The sequence below is a fragment of the Oncorhynchus masou genome, chromosome 10 (assembly GCF_036934945.1).
Source record: "Oncorhynchus masou masou isolate Uvic2021 chromosome 10, UVic_Omas_1.1, whole genome shotgun sequence".
NCBI lineage: Eukaryota > Metazoa > Chordata > Actinopteri > Salmoniformes > Salmonidae > Oncorhynchus > Oncorhynchus masou.
The window spans coordinates 38,736,466-38,764,059 of record NC_088221.1 but is presented as its reverse complement, the minus strand read 5'-3'; the positions used below and the strand labels follow the sequence as shown (position 1 = coordinate 38,764,059).

General features: G+C 43.2%; 1 protein-coding gene across 1 annotated transcript in view; it reads right to left on the bottom strand.

The window, feature by feature from the left end:
* LOC135547595 (nebulin-like) overlaps positions 1 to 27,594 on the bottom strand; it is a 94,792-nt gene that overhangs the window by 33,069 nt on the left and 34,129 nt on the right. Inside the window, exons 50-88 of the mRNA XM_064976739.1 lie at positions 27,395 to 27,502; positions 26,952 to 27,263; positions 26,661 to 26,864; positions 26,358 to 26,462; positions 26,134 to 26,241; positions 25,716 to 26,027; positions 25,368 to 25,571; positions 24,886 to 24,990; positions 15,659 to 15,766; positions 15,048 to 15,359; positions 14,712 to 14,915; positions 14,409 to 14,513; positions 14,145 to 14,252; positions 13,699 to 14,010; positions 13,358 to 13,561; positions 13,112 to 13,216; positions 12,781 to 12,888; positions 12,380 to 12,691; positions 12,034 to 12,237; positions 11,729 to 11,833; positions 11,388 to 11,495; positions 10,975 to 11,286; positions 10,459 to 10,563; positions 10,147 to 10,245; positions 9,850 to 9,951; positions 9,518 to 9,625; positions 8,915 to 9,226; positions 7,399 to 7,503; positions 7,136 to 7,240; positions 6,646 to 6,750; positions 6,344 to 6,451; positions 5,851 to 5,961; positions 2,925 to 3,122; positions 1,916 to 2,020; positions 1,452 to 1,556; positions 1,223 to 1,327; positions 1,012 to 1,119; positions 673 to 786; positions 349 to 546 (exon numbers count right to left, since the gene is read on the bottom strand). Of these exons, the coding sequence (XP_064832811.1) occupies positions 349 to 546; positions 673 to 786; positions 1,012 to 1,119; positions 1,223 to 1,327; positions 1,452 to 1,556; positions 1,916 to 2,020; positions 2,925 to 3,122; positions 5,851 to 5,961; positions 6,344 to 6,451; positions 6,646 to 6,750; positions 7,136 to 7,240; positions 7,399 to 7,503; positions 8,915 to 9,226; positions 9,518 to 9,625; positions 9,850 to 9,951; positions 10,147 to 10,245; positions 10,459 to 10,563; positions 10,975 to 11,286; positions 11,388 to 11,495; positions 11,729 to 11,833; positions 12,034 to 12,237; positions 12,380 to 12,691; positions 12,781 to 12,888; positions 13,112 to 13,216; positions 13,358 to 13,561; positions 13,699 to 14,010; positions 14,145 to 14,252; positions 14,409 to 14,513; positions 14,712 to 14,915; positions 15,048 to 15,359; positions 15,659 to 15,766; positions 24,886 to 24,990; positions 25,368 to 25,571; positions 25,716 to 26,027; positions 26,134 to 26,241; positions 26,358 to 26,462; positions 26,661 to 26,864; positions 26,952 to 27,263; positions 27,395 to 27,502 (6,258 nt within the window). The remainder of the gene's footprint in view (positions 1 to 348; positions 547 to 672; positions 787 to 1,011; positions 1,120 to 1,222; positions 1,328 to 1,451; positions 1,557 to 1,915; positions 2,021 to 2,924; positions 3,123 to 5,850; positions 5,962 to 6,343; positions 6,452 to 6,645; positions 6,751 to 7,135; positions 7,241 to 7,398; positions 7,504 to 8,914; positions 9,227 to 9,517; positions 9,626 to 9,849; positions 9,952 to 10,146; positions 10,246 to 10,458; positions 10,564 to 10,974; positions 11,287 to 11,387; positions 11,496 to 11,728; positions 11,834 to 12,033; positions 12,238 to 12,379; positions 12,692 to 12,780; positions 12,889 to 13,111; positions 13,217 to 13,357; positions 13,562 to 13,698; positions 14,011 to 14,144; positions 14,253 to 14,408; positions 14,514 to 14,711; positions 14,916 to 15,047; positions 15,360 to 15,658; positions 15,767 to 24,885; positions 24,991 to 25,367; positions 25,572 to 25,715; positions 26,028 to 26,133; positions 26,242 to 26,357; positions 26,463 to 26,660; positions 26,865 to 26,951; positions 27,264 to 27,394; positions 27,503 to 27,594) is intronic.

Below are 27,594 nucleotides of genomic sequence, written 5' to 3'. Positions count from 1 at the left end.
AAAATATCCGTTAATGAAGTCATAATGACAAGCAAGTGGAAGTACAGAATTAATTAACTACATAATATAATGAACTACACACATATAACTGTTAGTTTAGAAGTAATTTCCAATAGTAGTTACTTTGTCTGACACATTCTACCACACCAGAAAAAAACAACACTAGGTCTTCCTGAATATATATTTTTTAATATATAAAAAATATGATATATTTGATTTGAAAATAATATTGTTTATAATAAGTAAGAATAACACATTTTATTGAATCGAATAATTTAACTTGCAATGTGGAATTCCAATAAATACAGTTTTCCACATAAAAAACAGTGAATAGTTCAGATGACTCACGTCGCTGAGCTGCTCGTTGACCTTGCGTGCCTGGACGTACACCTGCATATCAGGCATGCAGATCCACTGGTGCAGGTGCTTCCTGTAACCGATCTCACTGACGTGGTTCTGGGTTTGACGGGCTGAGAGGACATCTAGCATATCTGGGGGGATGTGGTTCTTTGCCTTGGTCTTCTCATAGTCCGCCTTGTACAAGCGCTATACGTAGGGAGGGTACATAAACCATTAGGTGTGTCTACATTTCTATCGGTTTAAGATCAATGTGTTTCACTGCCATATGGAAAGAGTAAAGAGGTGATCATGAAAAAAGGCAACAAGACTCACGTCAAGACCCATCTTTCCAGCTTTGAGGCAGCGGAGAGTTTGTGGGTCGTCCTCAAGGGACTTGGGCAGGGTGTAGAGGGACTTGAACTTCTCATAATCCTCCCTGTATTTAACCTATAGGGGAGGGGATCATATGGGTTGCTTTGAGTAGAAAATGTAACAATGTACATGCAACTTTTATGTATGCGATTACTGATAAACCAAATGAATGACATTGAATCTTAGGGATCCAAAACAACAACATGAAACAAATGATGAATTCTCAATAAAGAGCATCAAAAGTTAAAAAACATATTGGACTACAAAAGGTTTTTAAGTTGGGTGATATGTTGAACTCACATTGCTGAGGATGACCTTCTGTTGTTTGGCGTGTTTCAGGGCGTGGGAGTCTGATGGCAGCGTGTAATCCTTAGCCTTGATCTTGTCCCAGGCAGATGTATATGCTTTCTAGATGACACAAAAAGAAAGATAAACATTCTAAATACCGCATTTAAAATCCTAATAGGTCATTTGGAGACATAGTGTCTGTCTACAGTAGAGCCACACTCACGGTGCTGTAGATGTCCTTGAGGTTGGCATTGTGTGCATAGTCATAGGTATCCAGAATTGTGGTATAGATATGCTTGTCTTTCTGGTAAGCCTCCCTATAGTTCAGCTGTGGAGATAAAGAGCATATGTTTTGATACAAAGCAGATGTTAAACATGTTTATACTATTAGAGGAATTGTGTAGTATGTTGCAGTATAGTATAGATTTCTGTATAGTACATCTGACACTCACATCACTGGCCCAGGTGTGGCCCAGGAGAGCAGTCACATAGATAGGGGTGTCTGTCACGATGGAGTAGTTGTTGAATTCCTTCTTACCCTCCTCCTTGTATTTGAGCTGTGAGAAAACAAATGCAGAAGGCACATGGTCACGTGTGGCTCAGTTGGTGAGAGCAAGGTGCTTGCAATGCCAGGGTTGTGGGTTCAATTCCCATGGGGGACCAGTATGAACATGTATGCACTCATTACTGTAAGTCAATCTAGATAAAAGCTTCTGAGAAATGACTAAAATGTAATAGTCTCCACGCAGGAATATAACTTTTTAAATAGTCTCTTATCACTATTATGATAAAATATACTATTTATTTAGTATTTATGATGGACTGGTAGTCAATCATTAACAAACAAAAGACTAGGGGAGTCATTGGTATAAATGACAGTAAGTGTCACAGAGGTGACGTCTCTCTTTCTACTCACTTCGCTCTGCAGCAGGTAGGCATTCTTGGCACGGACAAGCTCAGGTGTGTCCCAAACATAGCAACCAATTCCCTTTGTCCAGTTCAGGTCTTCTTTGTAGTACACCTAGCAGATTGATAGACAATACCACAACGCAGAGATCAGATCAGTTTGATTTAATGGGATTTTACAAATACTGTGATAGTGTACGGTAGTGTAGCTAACTAAGGACAGCAGAGGGATGAGGAACAGCTGAGCCAACATTATTATTACTTCTATTTGTTTCTTCAATACAACATGTCATTGTATTGTTTTAAACTATATATATATATATATATACACACACACTGAACAAAAGTATAAACGCAACATGCAACAATTTCAAAGATTTTACTGAGTTACAGTTCATATAAGGAAATCACTCAATATAAATAAATTCATTAGGTCCTAGTCTATGTATTTCGCATGACTGGGCAGGGGTACAGCCATGGGTGGGTCTGAGAGGATTTAGCCACCCCGACAGACAATCCTGTGGGTAAAGAAGCCCGATGCGGAGGTCCTGGGCTGGACCTGGCACGTGGTCCGCAGTTGTGAAGCCATTTGGACATACTGCCAAATTCTCTAAAACTATGATGGAAGCAGCTTATGGTAGAGAAATTAACATTACATTCTCTGGCAACAGCTCTGGTCGACATTCCTGCAGCCAGCATTCCTGCAGCCAGCATGCTCCCTCAAAACTTGTGGCAAAACTGCATATTTTTAAAGTAGCCTTTTATTGTCCCCAGCACAAGGTGCACCTGTGTAATGATCATGCTGTTTAATCAGCTTGTTGATATGCCACACCTGTCAGGTGGATGAATTGTCTTGGCAAAGGTAAAATGCTCACCAATAGGGATGCAAACAAAGTTGTGCACAACATTTTAGAGAAATAAGCTTTTTGTGCGTATGACACTTTACAAGTTTTTTTGTTCAGTGTATTTTTTAACTTCTTTGTAAAGTATGTCTTGAACATGTGCGAAATACAACATACATCACTCAGGATCTCATTGTTCTTGCGGGCTCTGATAATGTCCTGCTGGTCGGGGTGGCAGGTCCAGTTGTGCAGTAAGGTGCGATACAGCACGTCACTGAGCATGTCCTGGCACCTCTTAGCCACCATGTTGGGAATGATGTCAGCGGGGATGTGGTTCTTGGTCTTGTTGGTATTATACTCCTTCTGGTAATTCCTCTGGAAGAAAGAACAGGGCACTGTGTTCAGATCTCCAGATACGTGGATTATTTTCAAATACAAAATATAATCAAATCAAATGAAAGCATATTTGTCACATGCACAGGATAAATGTGGTGCACAGAGTACAATGAAATGCATACCTGCAGGTTCACCTCTCAACATTGCAACAACAAAATAAGATTAGAAGTAAGTAAAGCAAATTCAATCAAATAAAATAACAAATAAGTAGGAGAACCTGACAGAACTAAACATATGAATAAGAAAGTATATCTAAGGAGTAAATATGGCATATTCCATGTTCCAACAGAGTGTATTTGTTAACTTTTATTTATACAGGTAGATTTAGGAACAAATTCTTAATGACGACCTTCTGTTGTTTTATTGTATCTTTGGCGACTGTAGCGACTGGATTATCATGTGTGCGATTTACTAGATTATACTGTGTAAGTGATATCTTAATATATGTGAACATACCATTTTTTACATTTTATTTAACCTTTATTTAACTAGGCAAGTCAGTCAAGAACAAATTCTTATTTACAATGACAGCCTACAGGGGAACAGTGGGTTAACTGCCTTGTTCAGGGGCAGAATGACAGATCCAGCAACTTTTTAGTGACTGGTCTAAAGCTCTAATCACTAGGCTACCTGCCGCTCTGAATATGCAGTAGTATCATATTTTACTAGATATACTATAGATATACTAATGATATACTATGCTATAGATATACTATAGATATACTGTAGTATTATAGTTTTATCATATCTTACTAGATTTACTGTAGATATATAATTATAGCGGTATTATATGTTACTAGATAGACTGTAGATATACTATATTATTATAGCAGTAATATATTACCTAGATATATGGTAGATATACTATAATATTATAGCATTATCATATCTTATTAGATATACTGTAGATATACTATAGTATAATAGCAGTATTTTATTTATTAGGGATACTGTAGAAACAGTGACTTCGGAGTATTCAGTATTCAGACCCCTTGACGTTTTCCACATTTTGTTACGTTACAGCCTTATTCTAAAATTGATTAAATAGTTTTTTTCACTCATCAATCTACACACAATACCCCATAATGACAAAGCAAAAAGAGTTTTTATTTTTTTTTTTTAGAAATTTTGACATATTTATTAAACCTGAAATATCACATTCACATAAATATTCAGACCCTTTACTCAGCACTTTGTGGAAGCACCTTTGGCAGCGATTACAGCCTTGAGTCTTCTTGGGTATGATGCTACAAGCTTGGCACAGCTGTATTTGGAAAGTTTCTCCCATTCTTCTCTGCAGATCATCTCAATAGGGAGTGTTGGTCCCAGCTATTTTCAGGTCTCTCCAGAGATGTTACTGTAGATCGGGTTCAAGTCCAGGCTCTGGCTGGGCCACTCAAGGACATTCAGAGACTTGTCCCGTAGCCACTCCTGCGTTGTCTTGGCTGTGTGCATAGGGTCGTTGTCCTGATGGAAGGTGAACCTTCGCCCCAGTCTGAGGTCCTGAGCGCTCTGGAGCAGGTTTTCATCAAGGATCTCTCTGTACTTTGTGGCATTCATCGTTGCCTCGATCCTGACTAGTCTCCCAGTCCCTGCCGCTGAAAAACATCCCCACAGCATGATGCTGCCACCACCATGCTTCATCGTAGGGATGGTGCCAGGTTACCTCCAGATGTGACGCTTGGCATTCAGGCCAAAGATTTCAATCTTGATTTCATCAGACCAGAGAATCTTGTTTCTCATGGTCTGAGAGTCTTTAGGTGCCTTTTGGCAAACTCCAAGCGGGCTGTCATGTGCCTTTTTACTGAGTGGCTTCCATCTGGCCACTTTACCATAAAGGCCTTATTGGTGGTCTTGTAGAGCTCTGTCAGAGTGACCATAGGGTTCTTGGTCACCTCACTGACCAAGGCCCTTCTCCCGCGTTTGCTCAGTATGGCTGGGCGGCCAGCTCTAGGAAGAGTCTGGGTTGTTCCAAACTTATTCCATTTAAGAATGATTGAGGCCACAGTGTTCTTGAGGACCTTCATTGCTGCAGCAATGTTTTGCTACCCTTCCCCAGATCTGTGCCTTGACACAATCCTGTCTCAGAGCTCTACGGACAATTCCTTCGACCTCATGGCTTGGTTTTTCCTCTGACATGCACTGTCAACTGTGGAACCTTATATAGACAAGTGTGTGCCTTTCCAAATCATGTCCAATCAATTGAATTTACCACAGGTGGACTCCAATCAAGTTGTAGAAACATCTCAAGGATGATCAATGGAAACGGGCACCTAAGCTCCATTTCAAGTGTCATAGCAAAAATATCTTAAAACCTGTTTCACTTTGTCATTACGGGGTATTGTGTGTAGATTGCTGAGGATTTTTTATTTATTAATCCATTTTAGAATAAGGCTGTAACGTAACAAGACAGACTGTAGATATACTGTACTATAGCAGTAGTATATCTTACTAGATATACTGCAGATATATTATAGAATTATAGCAGTATTATATCTTACCAGACATTCTGTAGATATACTGTACTATAGTATTATAGCAGTAGTATATCTTACTAGATATACTGTAGATATATTATAGAATTATAGCAGTATTATATCTTACCAGACATACTGTAGATATACTGTACTATAGTATTATAGCAGTAGTATATCTTACTAGATATACTGTAGATATATTATAGAATTATAGCAGTATAATATCTTACCAGGCCCTTCTGTTTCTCCTGTTCTCCACAGCGCATCACCTCAGGGAAGTCCACCAGGGTGCCAGCCAGGTAGTGGCCCTTGGCCTTCTCATGGGCGTCATGGTACTTAGCCTGAAAGGTTTCAGTTTCAAAGAAAGAAAAAAATGTCATCATCGATTGCAGAGGGCAAAGTGCTTTGTTGATACAGCAAGTATACATAGCACAGCACAGTGGACAAACAATCTCTGCTATATTTACATGTTTTGCTGCTCTGCCACAGCAACATATGCAACCACTAGCAGTTACTAATTGATATGATCAAACTGACACACATTTAACACATGTTAAGAAATCCAATATATTACCAACTATTCTGACTAGATTTAACGGTACTAAAGTCACATATCAGTTGCTCTTTAAGTATTATGTATATTTAATAGTAATAATCATTATATTCTTTCCTGTTAATCATATTTGTATTGTTGGTTGTCAAGAGACTATAAATTAGACTCACATCGCTGACAATCTCCCTGGTCTTCTTGGCTCCGACTACAGGGATGTAATGGGCGTCCAGCTGGTAACCAGTGGCTTTGCTTTCATCCCAGGGCAGTTTGTAGTATTTCTACAAATGACCACAAAACAATCCATAATGTAAACATCGTTTCAGACATGTATTTATTTTGTATAACATAGAAATAATAAAATGTATTAATTATTATCTACATTATTAAAATGATATTTTGTATATAAAATTAGACATTTATGCAGATAGGTGTTTCTGTGAAGACGAAGTCCTATGGATGTAGAGTACTTTACCTCACTGATGACCTTGGCGACCTCTCTGCTATGGGCCAGCTGGGGTGTGTCCTCTGAGCCGATGTACTTGCCCTTCTCTGCATTGAAGGTCTCCTTGTATTTCAGCTTTACAACAGAAGGACATATAGGTTATGATCAATTTGAAGGATCCCGCTTAACACAATGTCCTCACATGTTTCTCTGAGGTATGGGTCAAAGGCTCTCTGAAGGAGGTACTCTATCCTACCAGGGTTGCGTTCAAATAATACTTTGAAACAGTGGAAATGTACATCCAAAAAGTATTTGCCCCCTTTTTTTGTTATTTGTAAACTCAGGTTCCCTTTATCTAATATTATGTTTTGGTTGAAGATCTGATAACATTCAAGATCAGAAATATACAAAAATAGAGAAATTCAGAAAGGTGTCAAATACTTTCTCATGGCCTGTAGTTGTTTTACTTTTGGTAAACTTAGCTAAGATAAAATTTAAAGTAGTAAATTCATTCATTCACATCACTGAGGTTAAAAGCATTGATGGTGGCCAGGATATGCTCAGGACGATCCACGATGTGTGTGTATTTGGCAAAGTTGTCTTTGGCATCCTTCTTGTAAAGCCTCTGCAAAAACACATTAGAGAGAGAGAGAAAGACATGGTAAGAATTCCCTGAAGGGTAGCAAACACATATAGTACTAATGACAGAGATGTGAGGAGCAGAATGTGCCCAATGAAACCTAGAACCACACCAACAGCTTGGATACAGATAAAGGAACCTACCTCGTTCATGATCTTTTGGGCATTCCTGACTTTGACGTGATCGACACAATCGGCAGCAACCCATCCACATCCACGGAGCCACTCCAAATCGGCCTTGTAGACAACCTGCATACAGACAGAGGAGAGAGTCAGACAAACAATCATTTTACCGAGAGGTATAAAAGGGGTGTGGGGGAGAGAGAGAGGGAGAGAGAGAGAGAGAGAGAGAGAGAGAGGAGGGGGAGAGAGCGAGAGTGTGAGAGAGAGAGAAAGGGAGAGGGTGTGGAGAGAGAGGGAGAGGGTGAGAGAGAAAGAGAGAGAGATAGGGGTGAGGGAGAGAGAGGGATAGAGATATACACAGTACAAAACATTAGGAACACCTTCCTAATATTCAGTTGCACCCCCTTTTGCCCTCAGAACAGCAACAGTGTCTCCTGACCCCTCCTGTCTCAGCCTCCAGTATTTATGCTGCAGTAGATTATGTGTCGGGGGGCTAGGGTCAGTTTGTTATATCTGGAGTACTTCTCCTGTCCAATTCGGTGTCCTGTGTGAATCTAAGTGTGCTCTCTCTAATTCTCTTTCTTTCTCTCTCTCAGAGGACCTGAGCCCTTGGACCATGCCCCAGGACTACCTGACATGATGACTCCTTGCTGTCCCCAGTCCACCTGGCCGTGCTGCTGCTCCAGTTTCAACTGTTCTACCTTATTATTATTCGACCATGCTGGTCATTTATGAACATTTTAACATCTTGGCCATGTTCTGTTATAATCTCTACCCGGCACAGCCAGAAGAGGACTGGCCACCCCACATAGCCTGGTTCCTCTCTAGGTTTCTTCCTAGGTTTTGGCCTTTCTAGGGAGTTTTTCCTAACCACCGTGCTTCTACGCCTGCATTGCTTGCTGTTTGGGGTTTTAGGCTGGGTTTCTGTACAGCACTTTGAGATATCAGCTGATGTACGAAGGGTTATATAAATACATTTGATTTGAACAGCATCAATTCATCGAGGGGAATGGGCTCTACAAGGTGTCGAAGCGTTCAACAGGGATGATGGCCCATGTTGACTCCAATGCTTCCCACAGGTGTGTCAAATTGGCTGGATGGCCTTTGTGTGGTGGACCATTCTTGATACACAAGGGACAATGTTGCGTGTGAAAAACCCAGCAGCATTGCAGTTCTTGACATACTCAAACCAGTGCTCCTGGCACGTAATACCATACCCTGTTCAAACGCACTTTAATATTTTGTCATTCCCATTTACCCTCTGAATGGCATACATACACAATCCATGTCCCAATTGTCTGACGGCTTAAAAATGAATATTTAACCTGTCTCCTCCCCTTCATCTACACTGATTGAAGTGGATTTAACAAGTGACCTCAACAAGGGATCAGATTCATCTGGTCAGTCTATGTCATGGAAAGAGCAGGTGTTCCTAATGTTTTGTACACTCAGTGTATATGTATCCTGGAAGCCCTAAAGCATAACGGACATACTGTAATTGTTAAGTTGTGTCAGGTAGGCCTATCTATCGACTCACGTCACTCTGAAGGTCGTAGGCTTTGCGGGCCTGTGTGACATCAGTGGAGTCTGGCAGACAGGTCCAGTTATGTAGACGGGTCCTGTAGTGGTCGTCGTTGACCTGGAACTGGCATTTTTTAGCCAGCTCAAAGGACAACATGTCCACTGGCAGATGGAACTTGGTCTTGGACTGGTGGAAGTCCTTCTTGTACAGAGCATCACTGGCAATCTTGGCTGAGTTAATAGCCAGCACGAGCAGAGGGTCATCCTCGACACAGCGGGCTCCAATGTGGTGGCCAGCCTGCTTGCGATATTCTGTCTTGTATTTGTGCTGTGAAAGAGACACGTAAAGTATCAAAGTGTGCCTTACTGAGTTGCAATTGAATTGACTGTCTATTTATACATACAGAGACTGCAATACAGATCTAAGCATTTAGAAGTAAAACGGCACTGAGGGAATGGATATGTTGAGTCACTTACACACTCCACAGGATATTAAGAACATTATGTAGTCAATGTTATCTTTATTGGGAGTGAACGGACAATACTCTTCCATTACATTTAGATGAGATAAGTATCAATGACAATCTGTTTAAATAAAGGAAAACACTGTGATACTCACGTCACTCTGGACTTTATTGTTGTGGATGCACTGCTTGATGGGAACAGCATCTCCGGGCATGAAGAAGCCGGTAGCTTTGACCTTATCCCAGTCCTTGGTGTATAGTTTCTGTGAACAGGAGGATAGATAGGAACAGAGATTACAGAGTGTAAAGGTCATATTTTGTGACTACACTACATGTATTAGGAGAATTTTATTCTGTTTTTCTTTCTCATTTATTTCAAAATGGAAAGTGGAATTCCCCTCTACCTTCATTATTCAGACTGGCAGAGGCACTTTGAGCATTTCAAATGTCTGAGAACTCTGATGTAAAGAAAGAAAAGGTATCTTACCGGATGGAGATTCTTGGCCACCTCTCTTGCTGTTGCCAATCCTGGGGTGTCTGTGACCGTGTACTTAGTCTTCTCTGTGTGCCACAGTGCACGGTAATTAGCCTGCACAACAAAAAACAACACAAAAGCAATTGATTAGTATTGTACTTAATGACTACTGTTCTTGTTGCTTCAACAGTCCAATGTTTTTTTCCTTCATTGTGATACCTATTATCCACAAAATGTGAGAAGTTCCAAAAACATTGTGATTCTTTCATGTGTTATAACATGTCAAAATTGTCCCATGTCCCGACCCACCTCATTGAGGATCTCTGCAGCATTCTTGGCGCAAACCATGTCTATTCTGTCCACAGGAGCTGTGAACTTCTGCTGATCCAACTTGACACGGTAGCCTCTCTGCAAGAAAACATAAACAATGTCTACCTCAACAACAACAGTCAAACCAAAATCAACCATCAATACATGTCATTAAATGTTAACCTGTTTCAGTCCACAAATAAATTAAATCAGGCAGATGACACACACAGGCATTATTACTATATACTATCATATTATTATATATATATATATAATTATTATTACATATATTATAGGTTTTAAATGACTTACGTCAGCCAGGACCGCTTGGGCGTGTTTCACTTTCAACACCTCCACAGACTCATGGGGGTTCCAACCACATCCCCTAAGCCACTCCAGATCAGCCTTGTACACCGCCTGGGAGAAGACAACAGGGTGTTTGTATTGGCATAGGGGTCAATGTGTCACTAAACACTGATAGCCTTTCCCAAATATGAATGAACAGAGGGTTAAAATCAACAAAGATATATGGGATGAGGATGTCCCTGAAATACTTTGAACACAGCATATACAACATATTATCATAAGCAACTAATTACAATTGCCTATTATTGTAACTCAACTATAGTCTTATTGCTAAATCATCATTATGGGGTGAGATATTCAGTTTAATAGACTTTGATTATATAGGTTGCAGTCTTATTATGCGTTGCATGTGAGGTGTAAACACAATGCATTTATATAAATACTACCCCACTACAGGATCCCTAGTAACAGTTGTACAAGTAGAATCTACTCTTCCTTGTGTCCAAATATGGTCAAACTCACATCGCTCTGCAGATCATAGGTTTTCCTGGCCTGGACGACATCAGTGGAGTCTGGCAGACAGGTCCAGTTGTGCAGGTGAGTTCTGTAGTTGAAGTCGTTGACCTGGACCTGGCATTTCTTGGCCAGTTCAATGGTCAGCATGTCCACTGGGAGGTGGAACTTGGTCTTGGACTTGTTGAAGTCCTTCTTGTACAGAGCATCACTGGCAATCTTGGCTGAGTTCATAGCCAACATGATCAGAGGGTCTTCCTCGACACAGCGGGCTCCAATGTGGTGGCCAACCTGCTTGCGGTAGCCCTCGTGGTATTTGTACTGAGGGGGAAAAAAGAAGGATCAGAGAGTTAATTTCACTGACTCCATTGAATCAAGTGACCTAAATGAAATGGACGCCGACTTCAGTCATTTTCTCTTACGTCGCTGATGATGTCTCTAGATTTTCTGGCCTTCAGCACAGCGATGGCGTCCTCCTTGATGTGGTATCCCTTAGCCTTGTCGGCATCCCAATCCTTAGTGTATAGTTTCTGTGAAATGGAAAGATCATTGAGTTGGTAAGTCAAATAATAATATCTGGGCATACTGTTATGTGATTATAAACAAAACATGTCTACAGGTTTCTTTATTTGTGTATCTGAATCAATGTCATTATATTGTTGTTGACTGAATCTGTTCACTGCACATACTATAAATAAGACAAAGGACACATCCAAAGTATGTGCCTTGGCAGTGTGCAAAGCGTTCAGTGAAGCAGACTTACATTGCTGATGGCGATAGCATTAGCCTTGGACAGCACCAGAGAAGGAAGGTCATTGTTCAGGTGGATATTGGTCTTCTCAGTATCCCAAACCTCTCTATATTTCCTCTGTGAAAAGCAACAAACACGCACAATCAAAGAGTTAATGATAAATACAACCACTGTTATCGCAGACTAGATCTATATTTCACAAAATGTCTATCTCTGCAGTTACCAGAAATGCTTTTTTATAAAGAGACCAAGAGAACAGGTCAGGTTTGGTTACTTCAATAGAAGGACACTTCAATGGCTAAAAGCTAAGTACTCACATCACTGAGGATCTCAGCGTTCTGCTTCGACAGGACAACCTCTGGAGAGTCGACAACACTGGTGAACTTGATAGAGCTGGGGGGCTGGCGGTACAGCCTTTCGTTGAGAATAGTTTGGCCATTTTTAGCCTTAATGACATCCACAGAACCCTGGGGCAACCAGCCGCACCCTCGGAGCCACTCCAGATCAGCCCTGTACGCAGCCTGGAAGGAAGGAACCATCAGGTAATCATTACTCCCTGTGGGATAGCAGTGCAACAGTTGTTTGAACTTCAATGGTTGGTCGGTAGAGTAAGGAGCCAGTGACAGCCAAAACAGATTGGACCATGATTCTCTGTGTACTTACGTCACTATGCAGAGAGTAGACCTTCCTGGCGCGGACAACATCAGTGTTGTCTGGCATGCAGGTCCAGTTGTGCAGTTTAGTTCTGTAGGTGAATTCTTGGATCTGGAACTGGCTTTTCTTGGCCAAGTCAACGGACATCATGTCAAGTGGAATGCTGAACTTGGTCTTGGTGAGGTGGAAGTCCTTCTTGTAGTTAATATCACTGGAGATCCTGGCTGCATTGGCGGCCAACACAAGCAGAGGGTCATCCTCAACGCACTGGGCTCCAATATGGTGGCCACACTGATTGCGGAAGCCGGCCTTGTACTTGTACTGAAAAAAGAGAGGACTTGCTAAGTATTGTGTTGTTTTTTATGATGGCTGCCAATGTTCATTCAGAGGAGATGGATATACAAACTTACATCACTGATGATCTCTCTGCTCTTCTTGGCATGTTGGACAGCAATGGCATCCTTATCCAGGTGATATCCCTGTCCGATCATCTCGTCAAATCCCTCACGGTAGAGTTTCTGAAATAACACCATTACATATTTAGTGCCCTCATTCGAAAGTACTGTAATTCATTTCTTAAAAATATGATGTGAAAAACATTGAAGCGGTTGAGAGAGTCAAATCATGTAGAGACATAGCTTTTTATATATATAGAGACATAGCTATAGAGAAACAGATACAACTACATCAACTTGAGTAAATGGAAACAGCTTGAAGGCGTGCAAAGTAAGAAAGACCTACATTGCTCATGGTGATCGCGTTGGCCTTGGCCAGCACAAGTTCTGGAAGCTCATTGCCGACGTGGATTTGGACCTTATCAGCCTCCCACTGTTGAACGTACTGGTGCTGAAACATAAGAAAACAACGGCAATGTTATAAGAAAATAATGTATCTCACTATTTTTAATATTGGTCTCTACATCCTGTGAATCTGAATGTATACCTGAGTTCAATCTCCCTCCACTCTAGAAAGAAAGAGGCACATTACCTTGTCCATTATCTGGGCATTGGCCGTAGCCAAAGCATAAGGCATGTCGTTGGTTGTGGCGGTAAACTTGAAATTGCTTGGGTGCTCGCGATATTTCCTCTCGCTCAGGATCTCGGCGGCCTTCTTGGCTTTCTCAACGTCGATCGAGCCAATAGGGACCCAACCAGTGCCTTTGAGCCATTCCATATCAGCCCTGTACACAGCCTGGTTTTATATGGGAGCAGCAGAGGGACAACAATTTGGTAAGAATGTACATTTCGAAGGTACAATGTTTGTCTTGTCCTGAAATGATAGGTGAGGCCCATCCTCATAATCTTAATGAGTGTTCATAATCTACTTACGTCACTATGCAAAGCGTAGACCTTCCTGGCCTGGACGACATCACTGGAGTCTGGCAGACAGGTCCAGTTGTGCAGGCGAGTTCTGTAGTTGAAATCATTGACCTGCATCTGGCATTTCTTGGCCAATTCAATGGTCAGCATGTCCACTGGGAGGTGGAACTTGGTCTTGGACTGGTGGAAGTCCTTCTTGTACAGAGCATCACTGGCAATCTTGGCTGAGTTCATAGCCAGCATGATCAGAGGGTCTTCCTCGACACAGCGGGCTCCAATGTGGTGGCCAACCTGCTCGCTGTAGCCAGCCTTGTACTTGACCTAAATGGAAGCAAAAATGTATATACACTTGTACTTTAAGTCAACATCACATACATTATGATAATATATTTGCATCAACTCTTGACATTTTTCAAATAATGTGAAAAAAAAGATGGAAAATATCCAGCACTCACGTCACTGATGATCTCTCTACCATGCTTGGCAGCTTTGATGGCGATGCAATCGCTTTTCAGGTTATAGCCCTTCCTGTACAACTCCTCTAATTCAGCTTTGTAGAGTTTCTGAAAAGGTATATAGGGACACAGCTTAGAAACAGAGCCAACACATTATTAAGAATCACTAGAACTTTACTAGAGCTTCAGAGGAAGTCTTAGGTTCCACAACATTTATTGAATGTGTAGTAATGTATGTAGTAAAGGAAGCAAGAGGGAGCTTACGTTGCTATTGTTGATCGCATTGGCCTTGGCCAGCACAAGTTCTGGAAGCTCATTGCCGACGTGGATTTTGATCTTATCAACATCCCATTGTGCAACATAGTTGCCCTGAAATAGGAGAAAAAACATGATTATGTTATAAGAAAATATGAATAAGGTAATATTACATGGGATTTTAACTGCGCATTTGTCAGAGCCAAGGACCTTGAAAATAGCTACCAGAAAAGCAAGATTGACCATCTAAACCACTGATCTGAGTGAAAGACATTGTTACAAAATAATCTATGTATTGAACATTTCACCAACCTTGTTTATGATCTCAGCATTGGCCTTGGCCAGCACCATAGGCATGGAGTGCATGTCAGTGGTGTATTTAAGAGAATCTGGTTTCTGCTTGTAGAGGCGATCGCTCAGAATCTCTGCAGCTTTCTTAGCTTTCAACACATCCAGAGAGCCAATGGGGACCCAGCCAGTACCTCTAATGAACTCCATGTCAGCACGGTAGACAGCCTGGGATGTGGAGAGCATCAATTAACCAACCAACCAAACAAATACACGTACTGTAGACATTTAAAAAAACGTGGAAGTGGGTCATGGAAAATAAATATAGCATTTGATATAGTATATTGAGAAGGAGCTTACGTCACTGTGCAGATCGTAGACTCTCCTTGCATGGACGACGTCAGTGGAGTCTGGCAGACAGGTCCAGTTGTGCAGGTGAGTTCTGTAGTTGAAGTCGTTGACCTGGATCTGGTTCTTTTTGCACAACTCAAAGGCCATCATGTCCAATGGGAGATGGAACTTGGTCTTGGACTGGTGGAAGTCCTTCTTGTACAGAGCATCACTGGCAATCTTGGCTGAGTTAATAGCCAGCATGAGCAGAGGGTCTTCCTCGACACAGCGGGCTCCAATGTGGTGGCCAACTTGCTTGCTGTAGCCAGCCTTGTACTTGTACTGAAATAGATCAGAAGAGAATTTGACCACAGTCAGACAAGGATGAACTGATTGAACATCCTTTCCTTATAAATCAAAGACATTCCAGGTATCTTCATGCCTGATTTATTCACTTTTCAGGAACTGATTCAGGAATTGTTTCAGGAATTAAATTCAGAAATTGTCATTCGTATAAGACCTTAGGACTATAATAATTGGGAAAATGTTCTAGAAATGACATTTACACCACTGATAATTTAGCTTGAGGCTTTGGAAAAAAAAACTCTATGAATAAAGGGGGACAAAAATAGAGTACTCACATCACTGATAATCTCTCTACCGTGCTTGGCAGCCTTGACAGAGAGAGCATCGACAGGAAGGAAATAACCCTTCTTGATGGTTTCATCAAATCCTTGTTTGTACAGTTTCTGTAAAAAAGGAGAAGGAACAAGCGTTTAAAAAACTGAGTCGCAAAACATTGAAGTTTGAGAGATATATAGAGATATAAAGATATACTATATAGAGATATAAAGATATAGATATATAGAGATAAAGATATACTATATAGAGATATAGATATTCTATACAGAGATATAAATATACTATATAGAGATATAAATATACTATATAGAGATAAAGATATAAAGTAATATAGAGATAAAGTTATAGAGATATAGATATATAGAGATGTAGATATACTGTATAGATAAATAGAAATAAAGAGATAGAGATATAGATTTGCAGAGATACAGATATATAGAGATATAGCTATAAAGAGATATAGACATATAGAGATAGAGATATAGATATACAAAGACAGAGATATACAGAGTGAGATACAGTTGAAGTCGAAAGTTTACATACACCTTGTCATGTCTTGTTATGTCTGTTCCTGTCCTTTCTCTTCACTCTGTCTCTCTCTGCTGGTCTTTTTAGGTTACCTTCTCTGTCTCTCATTCTTCAGCTGTTCTACATCTCCTCCAACTAGCTCATTCACTCTTTCACACCTGTTCTCTCTTCCCCCTCTGATTAGGTCTCTATTTCTTTCTCTGTTCCTGCTACTTTCAGTGTCTGATTCTTGTTTGTGTTTTTTGATGCCAGAAGCAAGCTGTCGTCTCGTTTGCTTCCACCTTGTCCTGTCCTGTCGGAGTCTGCCTGGCAGGTGCATCCTGCACTATACTAACGTTCTTTTTGTTCCGCTGACAACGTTGGAAGAGGATTTATGCCATTCCTGTTTTTCATTAAAGAACTCTGTTTTCTGTTAAAACCGCTTTTGGGTCTTCACTCAAGTTCATAACAGAAGAATCAGACCAAGAATGGACCCAGCGGCTCCGGACCCTTTTCACTCCGCCGTCGAGATCCAGGGAGCGATGCTAGGCAGACACGAGGAGGAATTGTCTGCTGCTCGACATGCCGTTGAGACCCTGGCCGTCCAAGTCTCCGACCTCACAAGACAGGTTCACCAACTCCACCTCGATCCACCGCCCACTTCCAGGGTTTCCGAGTCTCCGGAGCCCAGGATCAACAACCCGCCGTGTTACTCTGGGGAGCCCACTGAGTGCCGCTCATTCCTCACTCAGTGTGATGTGGTGTTCTCTCTCCAGCCCAACACTTACTCCAGGAGCGCAGCCCGCATCGCCTACGTCATTTCTCTCCTTACCGGACGGGCGCGTGAGTGGGGCACGGCAGTCTGGGAGGCGAGGGCTGAGTGCATTAACCAGTATCAAGACTTTAAGGAGGAGATGATACGGGTTTTTGACCGTTCTGTTTTTGGGGAGGAGGCTTCCAGGGCCCTGTCTTCCCTATGTCAGGGGAATCGATCCATAACGGATTATTCTATTGAGTTTCGCACTCTCGCTGCCTCAAGTGACTGGAACGAGCCGGCTTTGCTCGCTCGTTTTCTGTAGGGTCTCCTCGTCGAGGTTAAGGACGAGATCCTCTCCCGGGAGGTTCCTTCCAGTCTGGACTCCTTAATAGCTCTCGCTATTCGCATAGAGCGACGGTTTGATCTTCGTCGCCGAGCTCGTGGAAGGGAGCTCGCGTTCTCCGCTGCTCCCCCTCCACATCACTGCCACCTGCCGCATCACTGCCACCCTCCTCCGCCGGCTCGGATGCTGAGCCTATGCAGCTGGGGGGTATCCGCATCTCGGCCAAGGAGAAGGAACGGAGAATCACCACCGCCTCTGTCTCTACTGCGGCTCCGCTGGTCATTTTGTCACCTCATGTCCAGTAAAAGCCAGAGCTCATCAGTAAGAGGAGGGCTACTGGTGAGCGCAACTACTCAGGCCTCTCCTTCTGGATCACGCACTACTTTTCCGGTCCATCTCCGCTGGCCCGGTTCATCTGCTTCCTGCAGTGCCTTGATAGACTCTGGGGCGGAGGGCTGTTTTATGGACGAGACCTGGGCTCGGGAACATGACATTCCTCTCAGACAGTTAGGGGAGCCCACGGCCTTGTTCGCTTTAGATGGTAGTTCTCTCCCCAAGATTCAGCGTGAGACGCTGCCTTTAACCCTCACTGTCTCTGGTAATCATAGCGAAACCATTTCTTTTTTAATTTTTCGTTCACCTTTTACACCTGTTGTTTTGGGTCATCCCTGGCTAGTGCGCCATAACCCTTCTATTAATTGGTCTAGTAATACTATCCTATCCTGGAATGTTTCTTGTCATGTAACCTGTTTAATGTCTGCTATCCCTCCTGTTTCCTCTGTCTCTACTTCACAGGAGGAGCCTGGCGATTTGACAGGGGTGCCGGAGGAGTATCACGATCTGCGCACGGTGTTCAGTCGTTCCAAGGCCACTTCTCTCCCTCCACACCGGTCGTATGACTGTAGTATTGATCTCCTTCCGGGAACTACTCCCCCGGGGTAGATTATACTCTCTGTCGGCTCCCGAACGTAAGGCTCTCGAGGATTATTTGTCGGTTTCGCTCAACGCCGGTACCATTGTCTCCTCCTCCTCTCCCGCCGGAGCGGGGTTTTTTTTTTGTTCAGAAGAAGGACGGGTCCCTGCGCCCATGCGTGGATTATCGAGGGCTGAATGACATAACAGTTAAGAATCGTTATCCGCTTCCTCTTATGTCTTCAGCCTTCGAGATCCTGCAGGGAGCCAGGTTTTTCACCAAATTGGACCTTCGTAACGCCTACCATCTCGTGCGCATCAGGGAGGGGGACGAGTGGAAGACGGCGTTTAACACTCCGTTAGGGCACTTTGAATACCGGGTTCTTCCTTTCGGCCTCGTTAACGCTCCAGCTGTCTTTCAGGCACTAGTTAACGACGTCCTGAGAGACATGCTGAACATTTTTGTTTTCGTTTACATGGACGATATCCTGATTTTTTCTCCGTCTCTCTCGATTCATGTTCAGCACGTGCGACGCGTCCTCCAGCGCCTTTTGGAGAACTGTCTTTATGTGAAGGCTGAGAAGTGCATTTTTCATGCCGCCTCTGTCCCTTTTCTCGGTTCCGTTATTTCCGCTGAGGGCATTAAGATGGATCCCGCTAAGGTCCAGGCTGTCATTGATTGGCCCGTTCCTAAGTCACGCGTCGAGCTGCAGCGCTTTCTGGGCTTCGCTAATTTCTATCGTCGTTTCATCCGTAATTTCGGTCAGGTGGCAGCTCCCCTCACAGCCCTTACTTCTGTTAAGACGTGCTTTAAGTGGTCCGTTTCCGCCCAGGGAGCTTTTGATCTTCTTAAGAATCGTTTTACATCCGCTCCTATTCTTGTTACACCTGACATCTCTAGCCAGTTTGTTGTTGAGGTTGACGCGTCAGAGGTGGGCGTGGGAGCCATTCTTTCTCAGCGCTCTCTCTCTGACGGCAAGGTCCATCCTTGCGCGTTTTTCTCTCATCGCTTATCGCCGTCAGAACGTAACTATGATGTTGGTAATCGCGAACTGCTCGCCATCCGCTTAGCCCTAGGCGAATGGCGACAGTGGTTGGAGGGGGCGACCGTTCCTTTGTCGTTTGGACTGACCATAGGAACCTTGAGTACATCCGTTCAGCCAAACGACTTAATGCGCGTCAGGCTCGTTGGGCTCTGTTTTTCGCTCGTTTCGAGTTTGTTATTTCTTATCGTCCGGGCTCAAAAAACACCAAGCCTGATGCTTTATCTCGTCTCTTCAGTTCTTCTGAGGTCTCCACCGACCCCGAGGGGATTCTCCCTGACGGGCGTGTTGTCGGGTTGACTGTCTGGGGAATTGAGAGGCAGGTAAAGCAAGCACTCGCTCACACTCCGTCGCCGCGAGCTTGTCCTAGGAACCTTCTGTTCGTTCCCGTTCCTACTCGTCCGGCCGTTCTTCAGTGGGCCCACTCTGCCAAGTTAGCCGGCCACCCCGGCGTTCGGGGTACGCTCGCTTCCATTCGCCAGCGTTTCTGGTGGCCCACTCGGGAACGTGACGCGCGTCGATTTGTCGCCGCTTGTTCGGTCTGCGCGCAGACTAAATCTGGGAACTCTCCTCCTGCCGGCCGTCTCAGACCGCTTCCCATTCCCTCTCGACCGTGGTCTCACATCGCTTTAGATTTTATCACCGGACTGCCTTCATCAGCGGGGAAGACAGTTATTCTTACGGTTGTCGATAGATTCTCTAAGGCGGCTCATTTCATTCCTCTTGATAAGCTCCCTTCTGCTAAGGAGACGGCTCAGATCATTATCGAGAATGTTTTCCGAATTCATGGCCTTCCGTCTGACGTCGTTTCCGACAGAGGCCCGCAGTTCACGTCTCAATTTTGGAGGGAGTTTTGCCGTTTGATTGGGGCTTCCGTCAGTCTCTCGTCCGGCTTTCATCCCCAGTCTAACGGTCAAGCCGAACGGGCCAATCAGACTGTTGGTCGCATTTTACGCAGTCTTTCTTTTCGTAACCCTGCGTCTTGGTCAGAACAGCTCCCTGGGCAGAGTACGCCCACAACTCGCTTCCCTCGTCTGCTACCGGTCTATCCCCTTTTCAGTGTAGCCTCGGGTACCAGCCTCCGCTGTTCTCATCTCAGCTCGCCGAGTCCTGCGTCCCCTCCGCTCAGGCTTTTGTCCAGCGTTGCGAGCGCACCTGGAAGGGGTCAGGTCGGCACTTTGCCGTAATAGGGCGCAGACTGTGAGGGCCGCTAATAAGCGTAGGACCAAGAGTCCTAGATATTGTTGCGGTCAGAGAGTATGGCTCTCCACTCAGAACCTTCCCCTTAAGACAGCTTCTCGCAAGTTGGCCCCGCGGTTCATTGGTCCGTTCCGTATTTCTCAGGTCATTAATCCTGTCGCAGTGCGACTTCTTCTCCCGCGCTATCTTCGTCGCGTTCACCCGGTCTTCCATGTCTCCTGTGTTAAGCCCGTTCTTCGCGCCCCGCTCGTCCCTCCCCCCCCATCCTTGTCGAGGGCGCACCCATCTACAGGGTTCGTAAGATTTTGGACATGCGCCCTCGGGGCCGTGGTCATCAGTACCTAGTGGATTGGGAGGGGTACGGTCCTGAGGAGAGGAGTTGGGTTCCCTCTCGGGACGTGCTGGACCGTTCGCTGATCGATGATTTCCTCCGTTGCCGCCAGGTTTCCTCCTCGAGTGCGCCAGGAGGCGCTCGGTGAGTGGGGGGGTACTGTCATGTCTTATGTCTGTTCCTGTCCTTTCTCTTCACTCTGTCTCTCTCTGCTGGTCTTTTTAGGTTACCTTCTCTGTCTCTCATTCTTCAGCTGTTCTACATCTCCTCTAACTAGCTCATTCACTCTTTCACACCTGTTCTCTCTTCCCCTCTGATTAGGTCTCTATTTCTTTCTCTGTTCCTGCTACTTTCAGTGTCTGATTCTTGTTTGTGTTTTTTGATGCCAGAAGCAAGCTGTCGTCTCGTTTGCTTCCACCTTGTCCTGTCCTGTCGGAGTCTGCCTGGCAGGTGCATCCTGCACTATACTAACGTTCTTTTTGTTCCGCTGACAACGTTGGAAGAGGATTTATGCCATTCCTGTTTTTCATTAAAGAACTCTGTTTTCTGTTAAAACCGCTTTTGGGTCTTCACTCAAGTTCATAACACACCTTAGCCAAATACATTTAAACTCAGTTTTACACAATTCCTGACATTTCATCCGAGTAAAAATTCCCTGTTTTAGGTCAGTTAGGATTATCACTTTATTTTAAGAATGTGTAATGTCAGAATAATAGTAGAGAGAATTATTCCCTTGGCTGAGAATTATTATTTATTTCTCATCACATTCCCAGTGGGTCAGAAGTTTACATACACTCAATTAGTATTTGGTAGCATTGCCTTCAAATTGTTTAACTTGAGTCAAACATTTCGGGTAGCCTTCCACAAGCTTTGGGTAGCCTTCCACAATAAGTTGGGTGAATTTTGGACCATTCCTCCTGACAGAGCTGGTGTAACTGAGTCAGGTTTGTAGGCCTCCTTGCTCGCACATGCTTTTTCAGTTCTGCCAACAAATTTTCTATGGGATTGAGGTCAGGGCTTTGTGATGGCCACTCCAATACCTTGACCCTGTTGTCCTTAAAGCCATTTTGCCACAACTTTGGAATTATGCTTGGGGTCATTGTCCATTTGGAAGACCCATTTGCGACAAAACTTTAACTTCCTGACTGATGTTTTGAGATGTTGCTTCAATATATCCACATAATTTTCCTTCCTCATGATGACATCTATTTTGTGAAGTGTACCAGTCCCTCCTGCAGCAAAGCACCCCCACAACATGATGTTTCCACCCCCGTGCTTCAAAGTTGGGATGGTGTTCCTCGGCTTGTAAGCATCCCCCTTTGCCACCCTCTCCAAACATAACGATGGTCATTATGGCCAAACAGTTCTATTTTTGTTTCATCAGACCAGAGGACATTTCTCCAAAAAGTACGATCTTTGTCCCCATGTGCAGTTGCAAACCCTTGTCTGGCTTTCTTTATGGCGGTTTTTGAGCAGTGGCTTCTTTCTTGCTGACCGGCCTTTCAGGTTATGTCGATATAGGACTTGTTTTACTGTGGATATAGATACTTTTGTACCTGTTTCCTCCAGCATCTTCCTTTGCTGTTGTTCTGGGATTGATTTGCACTTTTCGCACCCAAGTACGTTCATCTCAAGGAGACAGAACGCGTCTCCTTCCTGATCGGTATGATGCCTGCGTGTTCCCATGCTGTTTATACTTGCGTACTATTGTTTGTACATATGAATGTGGTACCTCAGGCGTTTGGAAATTGCTCCCAAGGATAAACCTCTACAATTTAGATTTTAGATTTTCCCATGCTGTCAAGCAAAGAGGCACTGAGTTTGAAGGTAGGCCTTGAAATACATCCACAAGTACACCTCCGATTGACTCAAATGATGCCAATTAGCCTATCAGAAGCTGCGAAAGCCATGACACCATTTTCTGGAATTTTCAAGCTGTTTAAAGGCACAGTCAGCTTAGTGAATGTAAACTTCTGACCCACTATAATTGTGATACAGTGATTTAAAAGCGAAATAATCACAAAGTAGATGTCCTAACCGACTTGTCAAAACTATAGTTTGTTAACAAGAAATTTGTGGAGTGGTTGAAAAACTATTTTTAATGACTCCAACCTAAGTGTTTGTAAACTTCTGACTTCAACTGTATATATATTATATATAATATATCTATATGTATCTATATATATATATGTGTATATATACACTGCTCAAAAAAATAAAGGGAACACTTAAACAACACAATGTAACTCCAAGTCAATCACACTTCTGTGAAATCAACTTAGGAAGCAACACTGATTGACAATACATATCACATGCTGTTGTGCAAATGGAATAGACAACAGGTGTAAATTATAGTCAATTAGCAAGACACCCCCAATAAAGGAGTGGTTCTGCAGGTGGTGACCACAGACCACTTCTCAGTTCCTATGCTTCCTGGCTGATGTTTTGGTCACTTTTGAATGCTAGCGGTGCTTTCACTCTAGTGGTAGCATGAGACGGAGTCTACAACCCACACAAGTGGCTCAGGTGGTGCAGCTCATCCAGGATGGCACATCAATGCGAGCTGTGGCAAGAAGGTTTGCTGTGTCTGTCAGCGTAGTGTCCAGAGCATGGAGGCGCTACCAGGAGACAGGCCAGTACATCAGGAGACGTGGAGGAGGCCGTAGGAGGGCAAAACCCCAGCAGCAGGACCGCTACCTCCGCCTTTGTGCAAGGAGGAGCAGGAGGAGCACTGCCAGAGCCCTGCAAAATGACCTCCAGCAGGCCACACATGTGCATGTGTCTGCTCAAATGGTCAGAAACAGACTCCATGAGGGTGGTATGAGGGCCCGACGTCCACAGGTGGGGTTTGTGCTTACAGCCCAACACCGTGCAGGACGTTTGGCATTTGCCAGAGAACACCAAGATTGGCGCACTGTGCTCTTCATAGATGAAAGCAGGTTCACACTGAGCACATTTGACAGACGTGACAGAGTCTGGAGACGCCGTGGAGAACGTTCTGCTGCCTGCAACATCCTCCAGCATGACCGGTTTGGCGGTGGGTAAGTCATGGTGTGGGGTGGCATTTCTTTGGGGGGCCGCACAGCCCTCCATGTGCTCGCCAGAGGTAGCCTGACTGCCATTAGGTACCGAGATGAGATCTTCAGACCCCTTGTGAGACCATATGTTGGTGCGGTTGGCCCTGGGTTCCTCCTAATGCAAGACAATGCTAGAACTCATGTGGCTGGAGTGTGTCAGCAGTTCCTGCAAGAGGAAGGCATTGATGCTATGGACTGGCCCGCCCGTTCCCCAGACCTGAATCCAATTGAGCACATCTGGGACATCATGTCTCGCTCCATCCACCAACGCCACGTTGCACCACAGACTGTCCAGGAGTTGGCGGATGCTTTAGTCCAGGACTGGGAGGAGATCCTTCAGGAGACCATCCGCCACCTCATCAGGAGCATGCCCAGGCATTGTAGGGAGGTCATACAGGCACGTGGAGGCCACACACACTACTGAGCCTCGTTTTGACTTGTTTTAAGGATATTTTAAGGACATTACATTACAAAGTTGGATCAGCCTGTAGTGTGGTTTTCCACTTTAATTTTGAGTGTGACTCCAAATCCAGACCTCCATGGGTTGATACATTTGATTTCCATTGATAATTTTTGTGTGATTTTGTTGTCAGCACGTTCAACTATGTAAAGAAATAAGTATTTAATAAAAATATTTCATTCATTCAGATCTAGGATGTGTTATTTTAGTGTTCCCTTTATTTTTTGAGCAGTGTATATAGATAGATAGATAGATAGATAGATAGATAGATATAAAGAGGTATGAAAATATAGATATATAGAGATATAGATATTCTGCATAGATATATAGAGATATGGATATAAAGAGATATAGATATAAAGATATATATAGATATAGATATATAGAGAGATATAAAGATATATAGAGAGATATAAAGATATATAGATAAATAAATAAATATATATATATATATATATATATATAAAGATATATAGATAAATAAATATATATATATATATATATATGTATATATATATATAGCTATAGAGATATAAATAAAACTAGATCAATTTGAGTGAATGAAAACAGCTTGAGGTAAAGTAAGGAGGACCTACATTGCTCATGGTGATCGCATTGGCCTTGGCCAGCACAAGTTCTGGAAGCTCATTGCCGACGTGGATCTTGATCTTATCAGCATCCCATTGTTCAACATACTGCCGCTGAAATATGAGATAAACATAGCTATGTTATAAGAAAATAATAATAATAACAATAATACATGTCATTATTTTGCACTTTTCTCAGACTCACAGACACTTGAGAAAAGCAAACAGAAATGTAAGTTTGAGTGAATGCACAAAATTAGAGAGATATAAGGTTTTGTGTGAAAAGAACATTTCTGCTCGTGAACATGGGACCAACACTTGACATGTTGCGGTTATATTTTGTTCAGTGTAATTATCTATTTATTAGATAGGGTATCAAGCTTGATGTTGAGGTGGACCTTGTTATTTCAGCAGCTCCATAAAAAAATGAATGTTATTGTATTGAATTGTGGTGTAACAGGAAACTGCGTCGTTAGCTGGAATAAGTTTACCTTGTTCATGATCTGGCCGTTATGTTTGGCCAGAACGATATCCATGCCGTCGAGTGGGCTTTTGAAGTCCAGAGTGCTGGGGTGCTGGCGGTATTTCTTCTCACTCAAGATCTCGCCGGCCTTCTTGGCTTTTTCCACATCAAGTGAGCCAATGGGGACCCATCCAATTCCCCTGAGCCACTTCATGTCAGCCCTGTACACCGCCTAAGAGGGATAGCATTACTTGTTGCCATCTCAAACCTTTTATCACTGGGTTTGACCAGTCCTGGATGTCTCATTAACAATATGATTAAAAATGTAACAGGAAAGAGATGTTGGAATTGAAAATACAGAACTTTTGAAACATACCTCACTTGCTATGTCATAGACATGTCTGGCATGGACAACATCAGTGGAGTCTGGCAGACAGGTCCAGTTGTGTAGGTGAGTTCTGTAGTTGAAGTTGTTGACTTGGATCTGGTTCTTCTTGCACAACTCAAAGGCCATCATGTCCAATGGGAGATGGAACTTGGTCTTGGACTGGTGGAAGTCCTTCTTGTACAGAGCATCACTGGCAATCTTGGCTGAGTTCAGAGCCAACACGAGCAGAGGGTCATCCTCGACGCAGCGGGCTCCAATGTGGTGTCCAATTTGCTTGCGGTAGCCTGACTTGTACTTGTGCTACACCGAACCAAAAAGGTTGCATGTAGTGGGGATTTCAGTCAAATAAAGGTAAACACAGTATTGATATAGTTCATTCCTCTGTGATAACAAAATAAGTACTTACATCACTGATAATTTCCCTGCCGTGCTTGGCTGCGATGACAGCAATGGCATCATTGCGCAAATCATATCCCTTCTTCTTATCCTCTACCATTGCTTGCCTGTATTGGTTCTGTATGAAGAAGAAAATAAACATCCATAGATGTTATTGTATATCTCCACAATAAGTTTAAGTTTTGTTTGTTTGTATTCACAAGGAGGGTTACCTTTGTGCTATCAGTTACTTACCCAACTGTAGTTGGACTTGTTTGCATTGGCCAAAACAATGTCCATCGCATCTGGCATAATGTGGTTCTTGATCTTGTCCTTCTCCCAGGCCTCAGTATAAGCTTGCTGCAATAAGGAGTTACAAGTTCAAACTAACTGCGTGAAGCGCCTATTCATATAAATGGCTGAAATATAATCCAAAGTAGGGGAGATCAGATTACCTTAAAGCAGGTTTAAATGATGGAATCATTATTTGAATATCATCTACCAGGAGAAACATTCAAAGGCAAATGATGAATAAAGATATACCAGTTAGTCAAATACCTTGTTGGCATTATCATTATTTTGTTTAGCCAAAACCATTCCAATGTCTTGAACTGAGCTGGTGAACTTGAAGTTGCTTGGGTGCTGACGATACAGCTTCTCACTCAGGACATCGGCGGCTTTCTTTGCCTTCTCAACATCAAGTGAGCCGATGGGAACCCATCCGATACCTTGCAGGCTCTTTAGTTCAGCCTTATACACAGCCTAGACACAACAATACCACAATGGTCAAAATGGATGGAATAAAGACAATTACACTGGAAAAACATGATCTAGTTCATTCATACTTACATCACTTGCTATGTCATAGACATGTCTGGCATGGACAACATCAGTGGAGTCTGGCAGACAGGTCCAGTTGTGCAGTCGAGTTACATATTTGGCGTGGTTGACCTGGATCTGGTTCTTCTTGGCCAACTCAAAGGCCATCATGTCCAATGGGAGATGGAACTTGGTCTTGGACTGGTGGAAGTCCTTCTTGTACAGAGCATCACTGGCAATCTTGGCTGAGTTAATAGCCAGCATGAGCAGAGGGTCTTCCTCGACACAGCGGGCTCCAATGTGGTGGCCAATCTGCTTACGGTAGCCAGTCTTGTACTTGTGCTACAGAAGGCAAGTATGAAATGGCAGTGTTGAGGAAGTCTTTATTTTACAGATGTACATTTGATATATTGTGTCATGAAATAGTAAAGAAATGGAATCGCTTATGATGGATAGATGTTCAATGTACTTACATCACTGATAATTTCCCTGCCGTGCTTGGCTGCGATGACAGCAATGGCATCATTGCGCAAATCATATCCCTTCTTCTTATCCTCTATCATTGCTTTCCTGTATTGGTTCTGTATGAGAAAAACAATCCATAGACATGGGTATTTAAAATCAAATCACAAATTATTTAAAGTAAATTTAACAAAATCACAACACATTTTAC